This window comes from Canis lupus, chromosome 3, assembly GCF_011100685.1.
Source record: "Canis lupus familiaris isolate Mischka breed German Shepherd chromosome 3, alternate assembly UU_Cfam_GSD_1.0, whole genome shotgun sequence".
Classification (NCBI taxonomy): Eukaryota; Metazoa; Chordata; class Mammalia; order Carnivora; family Canidae; genus Canis; species Canis lupus.
Genome location: NC_049224.1, coordinates 64,978,019 through 64,991,477, shown reverse-complemented (window position 1 = coordinate 64,991,477; position 13,459 = coordinate 64,978,019). Strand labels below are relative to the sequence as shown.

Sequence of the window (13,459 nt, the reverse complement as noted above, 5' to 3'; positions counted from 1 at the left end):
CAGAAAATTCCACTGACCTGGAGTGGTCCACTCCAGTGGACTCAGAAGGAGTTGTCCTTCTAGGTAACTTTCCACTCTTCTCCCTCATCCAGATTTGTACGCAGAAGAATCCATTTCTTCATCTTCACTTCATTTCACAACCCATGGCAATCCATCTACCAACTTCAGTCATTACTGCTCTTTCTTAGAGACACCCATGACTTACTTCCAATCTGCAGTCGCTCTTATCTTTCTCTTCCTAGTGTATTTAACAGTGTTGGTCCTCTAGCCTCTGCTCTCAGAAGCTTCATTCTCCTGATTCTCCTTGCCTTCTGTCTTTTCTTTTTAAAATCAAAGCTTAATCTTCTTTCCTATCAATGCCTTTTTCCAGCCCCTTGTTATCTCTCACCTGGACATGGTCCATCTCATTCCATCTCTATCCATATTCTTCTGTCTCTATCCCTTATTCCTCACCATCTCTCACCTTGCCCTTTCTTTTCCCTGGACCAACAGGTCTAGGAAGAAAAGAATCTTTTCTTATTCAACTTTCATCTCCCAAATACAATTTAATAACTGGTATAGAGTGGCTGCTCAATGAACAAGTGTTGAAAGAAAGAAGGGAAAAAAATTTTTAAAAATTAAAAAAAGAAAGAAAGAAGGAATAAAAGATGGAAAGTAGGAAAGAAGAGAAGTAAGGAGAGAGAAAGGGAAGGATGCCAGACTTGAGGGAAGCATCAGGAGCCAAAGAAGACAAGAAAAGGAGTCTCTACTTGGTTGGGGATGGGAATGGAGTGGAGGCCAGGAGGGAGCATTAGAAAAGGACTCTTACAGTTGGCCGCAGGTGCAGTGTGGGGGAAGGGCACTCCAGGCAGAAACAAGCATGCAGTATGCAAAGGCAGTTGGCTTGCGAGGCACAGGGCACCCTGGAAAGGGCAAGTGCTTGGATTCTGTTGGGCATCTAGCAAGAGCTGAAGGTCATGGGGAGAGGGGAGACTGGCAAGGCAGATGGAGCCTAACACTCCTGCATGCTGTGCTAAATTTGGATTGTATTCTCAAGGCAATTGGGAACCATTGAGGAGTTTGAAGCAAGGGAATGACTTGACCAGATGTGCTGCCCACCACCTTTTCATCTCTGAACAGCCCATGCCCAACAAACAATACCTGCCCAGCACCACCTCTTCCAGCTGGCACCATCGTCACCAACTGACATCCAACTCTTGTCATGTCCACAGTGACAACTGGGAGAATGAGCTTTGAAGTAAGACAGATCTAGGTTCCAGGTTATTGGACTTACTGAAGCCTCACTTTTCTCCGCTGTAAAATTGCCACAAGACATTGCACCTTCCTGAGGGAGATTTTAGATAATGTGTGTAAGGCTCTTCTTGCTGAACCGATGTCCCCTGTTTTTCCCAATGTTAATGTTACCGCCATGGAAGTTAGCTGTTCTGACTGCAACACCCTCCCCTGTGAAGTGCTCCTGGTGAAACAGAACAACTTCCGTCATCTGAGAGACTCTCCAAGTCCCTGTGAGGCTCTGGAATGTGAAGAGCTTCAGGCTATTTTCATCAGAAGCCATCAAGATTGCCTAAGTTTCTTTTCATCTAACTGAGGAAAATTGTACTTAAGCTCTGGGAACAGAGAGCTACCAATATCCTCAAACAGTAGCAGAGGGATGATTGACTTCCTAGTTGGATTTGTTTTGTGCCTTTGGCAGCATGTAGAGCTGACAGGAGAGCATGCACAGCTCCAGCTTGCCTCTCAACTGTCCATTAAAAAATGTTTTAAGAGAGAACATGTGCACATGAGTACGCGGGCGGCAGAGGTGTGGGATGGGGAAGGTGGGTACAGAGGAAGAGAAAGAAGCAGACTCCCCACTGAGCAGGGAGCCTGAATGCGTAGTATTTCAGCCCAGGATCCTGGAACCTGAGCCGAGGCACCCACTTAACCAACTGGCCCCCAGGGCAGTGGTCAACTGTCCTTCATTTTAAGCAGATTTAAAAGTCCATATAGTCTGGAGAATCAAGAAGCCATTCTTGTATACTCTTCTGAAAGAATCAAGCTCATGGGATGTCACATGGCTTTTTAACTTAATTACTGAGGAAATAAGGAATCATCCTGACAGTGGATGGGGTAATATCTCACCTGTCACCTTCTTATCCTACTGAAAATGTCAACCAAATTCACATTCCAATGTCACAGCTCTTCTTGATCTTTTAGAAGTTAATTACTTCTTTTATTGATAAAGAATAGTACTGTAGACCATTTGAAATTGCTGTTTTGTGGGTCAAAAATGAGAATGTCAGCAATTTCTTATGATTTAGATTAATATAATGCATAGTGAAAACATTTTAAATGTACAAAAGGTAACTAGATCTCTCTCCTATTCTAATTGCCTGCTTCTTTTCCCCAAAGGCAACAGCTGCCACTAATGACTTGAGAAAAAATTGTATATAATTTGAGAAATATTTTACACACATTTAATTTATAAACACACAGAAATATGATATGCAAGCTGTTTTTTTAAAAAATCTTTCTTTAGCTGCATCTCTTAGAAATCATTCCAACTAACTCATCAATATCTTTAACCAGTGCCTATGGATACGAAGATTGTTTCCAGTGTTTTGCTCTTATAAAACAATGCTGTAACAAATATCCTCACACACGTATCTTTGGTTTGTGCAAGTATATGCAGCATAAATCTCTGAAAGGGAAACCATTAGGCTAAAGAGCTTGTGATTTAAAATTCTGAGAAATATTGACAAATTCCCCTCAAAATAGGTTATACAATTTACATTCTCTCCAATAGCATGTCTTTCTTGCTCTATAGTTAACACTTTATACTTGTCAGACTCATGCCTTCCCTCATAATTGCAGATATTTTTTGCCCATAAATAGCTTATTTTAATTAACAAAGCTAAACTAAAGTAGCAATGCTCAGAGTTCTGGTCATGGGTCTGTTGGCTCTCAGACCTATCACCATCCTCTCTCATGCTGCTTGGTATGGGGGGGGGGTGAAGGGGTGAAGGGGGGGCTAAGCAAACTAATTTCCCAGACTCCCTTACCCACTGGCTTCTGTTGGATAGGGCAGTGCAGCCAGGACCCTGTTCCCTCACTCTGTGTCTGGTGGCATTCCCAGTAGCCACTGACTCTAGTTCCCCTCAGGGGTTCCTCCCTTCAGGGTCCCAGATCTCACTCTGCATCCTGGCTCCTGGGCTCACTGTGCCTTGTTTGCCCTTTTAGCTTTTCCAATATCTTTGTAACTGGTTCCCCATACTCAATCATCTCTCTTGAATTATCTGCTTTACTTTTGTGCGTTTGATTCCTATCCCCCACCCACCCTTAACCAAACACTGAATTGGTATACCCAGAATTGACAGAAATGAGGGAAAATGGCCATGTTTCAATACTATTGGTAGGAATGGAAATTGTTGCAAAATTTTTTTGGCAGGCAGTTTGGCAATCTGTTCCAAGAGCTTTAAAAATGAGCGTACTCTTGCCCTATCATTTTAGATATATGTGTTGAAATACTTATGAGTGAAATGATGTATATCTGTGATTTACTTCTAAACAATCTGAGAGGAGGATAATTGGGAAACTGTATAGATCAAATGAGATTGGCCACAAGTTGATAGTTGTTTAATGTGGGTGAAGGATACTTAGACATTTGTTACAGTCATCTCTTTACTTACAAATATTTGAATTTTTCAGTAATAAAAAGTATCTTTCAAAAGCCAAATCTTGGACCTTTCAGTTTACTTTCTAGGAATTTATCCTAAAGAAAACAAATTCCTAAATGTTAAAAAAAAAAAAAAGATTTATCTTTAAGGATAGTTTTCAACAGCATTGTTTATAATAAACAATTGGCAACAATCGAATTTTGCAACAGTGGGAAGGTCTTACCATAATTTCAATATATCATATACTGCAAGCTATTTAAACTTAAAAAGATGTTGCAGTCACAAGTGTATTGTCAAAGATGTTCATGATTTTTTTTTTGTAATGATTTAAGTAAAAAAAAAAGTAATAAAGGCAGGAGATATTATAATCCAATTAAGAATATTTTAAAATGTATCTAAGGGAGGATGTGAGAGATCCACACTCAAGTATAATTGGTGTTATCCCTTGATGGATGGGGCGGGCAGAGTTCTTTCTTTCTAACTTGTGTGCACTTTCTGGTTTGTTCATTGCTGTTCTTATGATGTACTACTTTTGAATTACCAAAAATGACTAGCATATTCTTTCTACCTTACCCCTTCTCTTCTTTCTTTTAACGGGTCCTTTTTGAATGAACGCTCTTCTCCACTGAAGGTGTGCATGCACTGGGCAGTCACACCTTAGCTTCTTTCTAGCAAATGCTAGTTATCTGTTAACCTTTGTGCAGAGGGCTTAGGAGAAAATGAGCAGTTTGGGGACCAAGGGATGAAAGAGCAAGGTGGGTGCTAAGGGAGATGGGGATGGCAACCTAGAGGCTCTGGGAACCCTCGTGTGATAGAGCAGACCCCACCCTGTCTGGTCTCATTGGGTGCTGTCACTGGACATTGGAAGCTAGTTCTGACATACAGTACAAAAATGCCATTGCCAAGTCACATGACACATGGTGGTCAGGTTCTAGCGTCAGTGCCTGCTTTGTTAAAATTGATTTTAGTCAAAATTGCCTTTATGGCCTTCCTTTGGTTGAGTGCCAGAACAAGTCCTTGGTTTGCATTTAAAACTAAAATAAAATGCATAATTCTAATTCACTGAGCAGCAGCAAACTTACATTTTTCATGTTGTGTGTAGTTCCCTGTGGACCAGGGCAGACAGAATTGTCAGCTGCCTTCATATCTTTACATGTCTCTCTCCACCCCTGGCCTTCAGCAAAATACCTGCTTCTGAATGAACTGAGCAAGCTGAGAATGTGGTACAACTTTCCCATTGTCTAGTGGGGGTAATTTTGTCCTCAGAGCATCTAGGAAACCCACACCTAAAGGTGTGCTGCCTCCTTGTGCAGACTAGCTTGTAGGAGAGAGGGGATAGAGTCAGAGGACCCCAGTGTAGCCAGGACTGCCAATCAATGTTTTGGTTCTTTTGTTTTGACAATTGAGAGAGTGCCCTCCAAACTCCACCTGGGCCACTCTCTGTGCTCATTTGGTTTGTGTTATTTCCCACATACCCAATTACCTGATAAAAACTCCCCTTGGATAACCCACTTTGAACTCACCAGCCCTTTTCTGAAATCTCCCCATCTTCATCCGGATGCCTCATTTATCAGGGCTCCTAATGAATGTTTTCTTCCATATTGTTCATGAACTGTTTCGGAGTGAAACATCTGAAGGTCAATGTTGTATGTGTGGTGCTATGGGAACCAACACCACAGATGATGGCTGCCCTTGCGTTTGTCAGTTCCAAACACTTTTGCCTCCCTTCTTTGTTCTGCCAAAAACAATTCAGGAGAGAGGTGGGGGAAGTAGTGGGTGGGTAGGAGGCCAGATGACGTAGGCTGGACTCCAGATATTCAAGTTGGCACTGGTGTAGTTGTGAGTTACTACATAAAGCCAGTGCCGCAGGCAGAGCAGAGGCCCTCTTTATGCTGAGAGGTAGTTTTATGATGAACATAAGACAATCCCATTACTGAGCTGCTTTAGGGGGTGCAGACATGCCATCCTGAAGCACCTCTTACCTACCTGAAATCTTCCTGTCTCTTGCTATCAAGAAGAACCATATCTTAAACATGTGTACACACACACGGGCACACATGCAAGCTGGCCCCTCCACTTCATATTCAGAAAGTCTCCAGAGAGAAAATATGGAGTGCCAAGTTGGATGGAAGCTAATGTAAAATCTATGTTGTCTTTAAAACAATTTTTTTTTACTGTGTTTTTAAAAACATTACACTGGGATGTAAATCTGTAGGAAGGCTAAGCATGAACAAAAGCTTAACTTCTGGAGCTTTCTTTTTGTAGGGCATGAAAGGGGATGTACACATGGAAAGGGTGGAGGCATTTATGGCCTGGTCCATGTCTAAAACCACAAATTTCATTCTTCTCCCATCAGGTAAAGAAAATCATGAGCTTCAAACATGGAAAGGGTTGGGGAAACTCCAGACCTGGGTTTCTCACTTACAGATCTGCTTGGTGACCTTGGGAAGTTGCCCAGCTCTTCTGTGCCTCAGTTTCCTCATCTAGAACACAAGGATGATAACACCTATCAGACAGGGTTGTTGAGGGGGATTTATATAAGCCAAGGGCCAAAGCCACTGACACCTGCTAGATTATCAATAATCACTGTTCTTCTTTGCTTATTGCATTAGGGAAAAAACCCTTCACACTTTTTAAAAGTTTCAATAAGGAAATTTTGAACTCCCTTGGTCCTGTGCTGTGGACTTTAGGCAGTCAGTTGTGTTGAACACCTTCTGTGCAAGCAGTGGGGCACTAGGTGCTTTAGATTTATTGACCAATGTAAGACTTACAGCAGCCCTTCCAGATGGGTTTCACTGTCCCCATTGTTGAGATGAGCTCATTGGAGTTCAGAATAGTTAAACCATTGGCACAGAGATGTTGTATGGGAAGCAGCAGAAGCAAACCTCTAACCCAAGTCTAGGAAACTCTGCCATGTTGGAAACAAACCTCCTCCCAGTTCTGCAGTTGTCAAAGGCCATGAATGAACTAGAAAAATCATCCTCTCTTGGGCTGGAAATGGCCTTAAAAAGTCTTTGCATCTAATCTAATCAGTGCTTCAATGTTCATGTCATTCTGGCTAGAACAGGGTTAATATTTAATGAGACCTAGAAGTGTTCAAGTGTTTTCTTGTCTCAGGACTACATGAAACTGAGATGTAGGAGTAGAGGAGATCCAGAGGACTTACAATCTGTGTAGACTTTAAGGGGAAATGTCCCTTACATGGGGTGGCTAGGAGAGGCCTCGGATGGACTGGAAAGTTGGTTTAGTTCTTTTGCAAATGTGGGTAAGTTTCATTAATCAGGTCCTGGGCCCTATCCTACAAATGATTCCGCAACCTTTGGTGTTCCTGAACATGCCAAACATGAGTCAGTCATTGGAATATAAGCACCATGAAGAGAAGGATTTTTTTTCTTTTTGTTCGCTGCCATTTTCTACCCCTAGAACAGTGTCTGGCACATAGTAGGAGCTCACAATAGGCCATTAATTAATTTCAGGGCATTTGCACTGACTGTTCCCTTTGCTTGGAGCATCCTTACTCCAGAATTCCTCACTTCTTACATATCTAGACTCAAAAGTCACCTCCAAAGAGAAGCCTCTTCTGACCATCTAATCTAAGACTGATTACCTATCATCACTGTTACCTCCATCTCCTCTTTTACTTTCCCTATCTCTTGTACGTTTGTGATTTTATCATCACTTTCCCCACTGGTAGTTCCATAGGGGCAGAACATCCATATGCTCATCTGCTGTGGACCGCTGTATCTCTCTCTAGCACCTAGAACAGAGCCTGGCAGTCAGTGCTTAATAAATTACATATTGAATGAATGAGTGAGTGGATGAATGCATGCAGACTCCATGGAAAGAGCTTAGCACAGTGCCTCGCACATGGCAAGTAACAGATAAATGTTATTGCTGACATTGTGAATAACAACACATTCTAGATTGGCTATTGACAATTCTCAATGTAGGTCCTGGTAATTTGGTGAGTGTAAATGGCCACTCTTACACCCCACTTGCCATTCCTCCTTGCAACTGACAGAAACTCTACAGTACAGTGGGGTGTTTTGTTTTGTTTTGTTTTGGTGTTGGTTTTTTTTTCTTTCTTTTTTCTTTTCTTCTTTTTTTTTTTTTTTTTTTTTTTTACCATTTTTTGCTCTTCATTTTCTGCTTTTAGTGAAATTGTGACAAGGCATTGGGGGCACAACCTCCTCTCTCCCCAACTGTTGAATAAAAACACTTTCAGATCCTTCTTAATAACATGTAAATGACTAACAATCGCATCACCCCTACATCCCACCATATTCCAGCCACCTGGCCTCTCCCAGTTTCTAGGATTTTTATATCTCTTCACTTTAACACATGTTGTCATTTGCCCAAAGTGTCTCCATTCTGCCCCATTGCTACCTATGGATACTCTTTCCAAAATCCAGCTCCAATAATAACTCCTCCATGAAGTTCATCCAGAATTCTTCCAGCAGCTTCCACCTCCTCTCTCCACACTGCTTTTTCCTGTTTCCATTGAAGTTTTCATCATAGGATGCTGTACTTAATCAAGCCTCTATCCTTCAGGCCAGAAATGAGCCCCTGAAAATCAGGGGTTTCACATATAGCAAGAAGTAATGCCCAGCTCTGACCTGAGTCAGTGGAGGACGTCTCCCTAGCTTGTGGACTTGGCTTTACGGATATCCTGGGTTCAAACCCTTCCTCCCTTCTTACCATCTGTGAGATCCTGATTTGTGTTTTTAATCACACCATGCCTTATTTATCCCACTTGAAATCAGGGATCCTAATTATTACGGCACAGTAAGCAACAAGCACCACAGACCAGTGGATGAAAGGATAAAGGTAAAGATTCTGGAATGGGTCACATTTGGAAATGACGTAGGATGGGTAGGGAACAAAAAGTCATTACTTACATATTTTTCCCACTGATATATGGGGACTGTTTATGAGTTCATTGAAAGTATACATAAAGAAACAAAAAATGGTTGAACATATTTCTGAAAAACACCCAGAGCTTTATTAACTTTGTTAGTTTAGCAGAAAGTGCAATGCACTGGAATCATCATTCTGGTTCATTTAGATCAAAGAATGTATACTGCTTATATACACATAGCTTTGTCAGCCGTAGAAACATATGCTGAGGTAAACAACCTCTGAAAATAAAATTTAAGGAAATGAATATAAAGTAAACTCCAAAACACAAAAACAAAAGTTATAAAACCCATTTAAATATTCCACTGCACTCTCATAGCACAAATGTTCATCTTATTCAGAGCACTGTACCACATACTGAAGGGCTTTGACATAAAACCTCCTAAAGAACTTTGTTCTCTTTTGATCTCATTAGCATGAATTCCCCTGGACCATGGTGATGAAGAATTTGCAGAGAGACCCCCAGGATTCCCCACAGTAGTCCAGGGCTATCTTTGACTGCTTTATTAAGTCCGGATCTTCCTCACACTTGGGGTCTTTGGTGGCTATGGTCTGGGTCTCCACTGAGCCAGAAGGGATGTTCTCTTTGACCTTTATCTGCTCCTTAGGGAATAACTCTTTGACCTTGTTAGGTTCCACCAGGGAGGCCTTACTGACTTTGCTCTGCTCCCTGGGAGAGGGCTCTGTTAATTCCTGGCTGGGTTTCTTGGTCCAAATCAGAGTGGAGTTCACCAGCTTGAGATTAGACTCTGGAAACTTCTTTCTGCACACCTTGGTTTTCAGGATGGTTTTGGCATCCCCACAGATGACCTTTTGAGAACGCAGGTTCCGGCCAATTTGTTTCCAATAGACATTCTTTTTGTTTGACTCTAGGCAGAAAGTTGGATTGCCAGTAAAGACACAGGAAAACTTGTTATCCTGTCGAGTACACTCAACCTTCAGGGCGATACCCTCTTCTTGCTCAGTCACCACCCATCTGCAGTTGGCATGGTCTCGAGTGACAAATTTGCCTTTGGTCAGTTGCTTGTGTGGCTCAGTATGGGTCTCTCCCAGAGCACGCAATTTATCTCTGGTGCCTTTGCTGACATGTCTATTTTTTACTTCCTTTTTGCCCTTTACCAATGATACCTGAACAGCCAGAAGAAGGAAGGAGAGCAGGGTGAGGCTATGGATCCTCATGTCTTCAGCTTGGTGGGAACCTGTTTGACAAGAGCAGGTGAGTCAGTGCTGGGCAATAGTTCAGCAATACAGTGCTGCAGGATGACCCTCCCTATACCCTGACACATGCCTCCTTGCTTAGAAGTGAGATCAAGAATTCTTCTGGTTCCTGGAATTACTAGACTAGCGGCCTATCTATTCACATTTCTGCTTGACTTGAGTCCTGAATGTCAAAAACCTCCTACTCTTTCTCCATTCCTTCACCACTCTCTGAGCCAAATAAAGTCTCATCCCTCATTTACTACTCCTTTACCCCTGCATTCACTCACTCACTCACTCACTCACTCACTCACTCCTTCATTTACTCATTAAACAAGCATTTATGGAGCATCTGCTATATACCATGCCTCAGACTAGATGTTGGCTTTATTAATGTGAATGAGTAGGTCACATCTTAAAGAGATTAGAAGCAAATTTTTGAACAATATAAATAGCATTGACAAGGAGTCTGTCCCAATCCTGTCCCCAACTTGATCTTGGCCAAGTCACTTTCCCCTCTGGTCTCAGTTCCTCTGGATACTGAGGTTTTAGGTGTGATCATTCCCAAAGTCTCCTCTGGCTCCATGTGATAGATTTCTAACCTAGTTCTACATGGACTCAGGTGACCACACAACAAGAATGGACATGGCAAATGACATGAAGGATGACGTTTGATCCGACATTCAACATGTGTGGGATTTGGACACTCTGACATAGATGGGTTTGTGAGGGGGGCATTTAGGGTGCAATAAAAGCATAAGGAAAGGCATGAAGGAGGGGAGGTCATACCATTTGACTACGCAAAGTGAACCAGCCTGGATGGGGTGAATTTTTACCACAACATTTAGATTAGGAAGTTGAAGGGAAGGATGATACCTAAATGATTTCTGGAGCCCTGGGTGGCACAGTGCTGGGCATATAGAAAGCACTCAACCAATGCTTTTAAAAATAAATCACTGCATGGGTGCCTCGGTGGCTCAGTCCATTAAGCATCTGCCTTTGGCTCAGGTCATGGTCTTGGGATCCTGGATCCAGCCCCCATCAGGCTCTCTGCTCAGTGGAGAGTCTGCTTCTCCTTCTGGCTCTGCTACTCCCCACCGCTTGTGCGCGCTCTCTCTCTCTCTCTCATGCATACATGCTCTCTCTCTCTCTCAAATAAACAAATAAAATCTTAAAAAAAAAAAAAAAAAAAGCTGTGCTTGGTAAGTAAAAATAAATCACCCCAGGTAACAGATGTGAAAATTCAGGCTCATACTGTAAATAAATTGCTCAATATCCCTTATTGGGCAAGTGACAAACCTGGGAAAGGAGCCAGAACTTATCTCTTTGATCTTTTATACCACCAACCACCAAGTTTGCTCACTTATTGCGTTTCAGCTTTACTCTGTCCTTTGGAAAATACTGACAACAAATAAAGTTACAAACTACTCAGGGTTTCATTTGGTATAATTCATGATAAGATGATTCATACTGTCAGTGCCCCACTTAAAAAGAAAATATAGATTTTGCTTGTATATGGGGCAGGCCCAGAAAATGGTCCAGGTCTTATTTCCACCTTGGGCTTGTGGCCTCTCCTCAGAATTGAGAAAGAGAGACAGTCACAGGTATGTGGGCTCCTGAATGAAGCATGGACAGGTGCCTAGGCATGCCATGTGAAGACCCACTTTTTCATCAGGGCATTGAGACTCAGCCCCCATGTGTCCCTGATAAGATCCATAACCCAGGATCCTGAGGTCCTCAGGGAAGTGAAAAGAAAGGTGGGGACTGAAACTCTTAAAAGAGCCAGACTCTTACCTTGTTCTGAGTATGCAGATCCAGTGTAATCCCAGATGTGAGAGTGAGCTTGCAGGCTTACAGCTGTCTCATCTGCCGTGCCAGGCAGGGAAGGCTCTTTTTATTGAAGACCGACAGGATTTTACAACACACACACACACACACACACACCTGTCTATCTTTATCACACTCCTCCCAGCCACGCCCCTTGGGAGGGAGCCAGTTCCTGCAGGGAAAGTGGTTGGTGTAATGGTGTAATCCTGTGGGAGGGAGGTACTGCAGGACATTAGACCTGCTTCCTCCAAGACCTTCCCTTTCCCCCAGGGGCCGGGATAGGCGAGCAGTTCAGCCTTGCAAAGTCCCTCCTAATGGGATGAGGACTGTGGCAGCAAAATCCGTGGAGAATTATAAACAATAACAAAACTATCATAGCTGCCAAGCCCTAGTGTTGCCCATTTTACCTAACGTGGTCCTTGAATTCCCATAATATCCACCCCATGATATGGTAACAAGGATTCCTATTATTTTACAGATGGAAAATTGGAGCGTATTGATATTCAGGGCTTGTCCAAGGTCACAGAGATGGTAGGATGAGAAGCCCAGAATTGAGCACTGGGACTCCCCACATGCACTGTCTGATCTTTCCCACTGTCTCAAGAAAATGTTTGTGAATGATTGACTGAAACTGGAAAAGCCATCCCAGTTTCTAAGTCCGTTTTCACAGAAGCACCTGAAATTACCATAGGGGCAAAGGAATCTATGGTTTTGAAAGGCTGGTTAAAAGTGGTCTGGGGATTTCTGCTGTAAATATTCACTTTCAGGTCACACAGACAGACTTCCCTTTGGTCAGTGTTCTATAGGGAGAGTCTTACACTAGAATGATCTATGTGGAATCCTGGAGATAGTATTCTTTTGGCTGTGTGACCTTCTCCAACCAGTTAACCTCTCTGAACCTCCATTTGTTCATCTATAGATTGCTGACAATAGCAGTACTTTATTTTGGGCTCACATTAAATATTTTATGGGGCTAAGCTATTCACATAAAATGAAGCAGAACAGATTTGGCTCAAACTGGGGTTTCAAGGTGTATTTGTTAAAAACAGACATACTTAGTTTTCACAAACATATTGAAGGAGACTCATTTCACAAAGATGTGGATCTCACTACATTTTGTCACCTCACCTTTCATGATTTTTGGACTCAAGAAATCATTCATTTTCTATTTAACTCAGGTTTGAAGAAACAATAACACCAGAGTGATAGTAAATGCCAACTGACCCTTGTCTTTGGGGGTCAGGGACAAAAGGAATGATGGGGATTGTGGCAAACTGGGTAGTCCTGATATCTAAGTGTCAACATCCAGCATTGATTGACTGAGAGAATGTTGGCATAGGGGTCAGTATTTTCAGAACTCATGAACTCTTTTCACATATACATTAGTAAAAATAAATGTGGAGACTTCATGTACTTTTAAAAAAATAGATTAACATCCAGATGTGTGGATATGAAATTGGGTTGGTATCTAATAGAGATTTTCTAAAAACAGTGTCCTGGCTCACAATAAAGATGCAAAAGTCCTAACTATGGTTGGCTTTCATCCAAGAGCTACCTATTTGGGAATTTCAAGGTCACAGAGGTATGGATATTGATCAATTCACTCAGTGGTTTAAAGAGTTTCTTCATGAATTGTATTGGAGGTGGCTATTTCCCCCTCGTCCCCATTGTCCTGAACACCTTATTGAACCATGACCTGATGTTTTAGTGGATGATTATCTGGACATAGGCAAAATAAAACCGCTTTGTTTCCCAGAAAGCAATAGACCATAGTGATCTTCTGCAAAATGAGAAATTCATCTTGACCCTTAAGAGGCAGTCGGGTTCTTTCTGGAAGAATACTGTAGGTTAGAACATAAGGC

General features: G+C 42.2%; 1 protein-coding gene across 1 annotated transcript; it reads right to left on the bottom strand.

Moving 5' to 3' along the window:
- Positions 1-8,629: 8,629 nt before the first annotated feature.
- FGFBP1 (fibroblast growth factor binding protein 1) lies at positions 8,630-11,716 on the bottom strand. The gene is made up of 2 exons (XM_038532107.1): positions 11,565-11,716; positions 8,630-9,772 (listed from the first exon to the last, which is right to left on the bottom strand). Exon 2 carries the CDS (start codon positions 9,750-9,752, stop codon positions 8,985-8,987), a length of 768 nt encoding a protein of 255 aa, XP_038388035.1. The 5' UTR covers positions 9,753-9,772; positions 11,565-11,716; the 3' UTR covers positions 8,630-8,984.
- Positions 11,717-13,459: the final 1,743 nt, after the last annotated feature.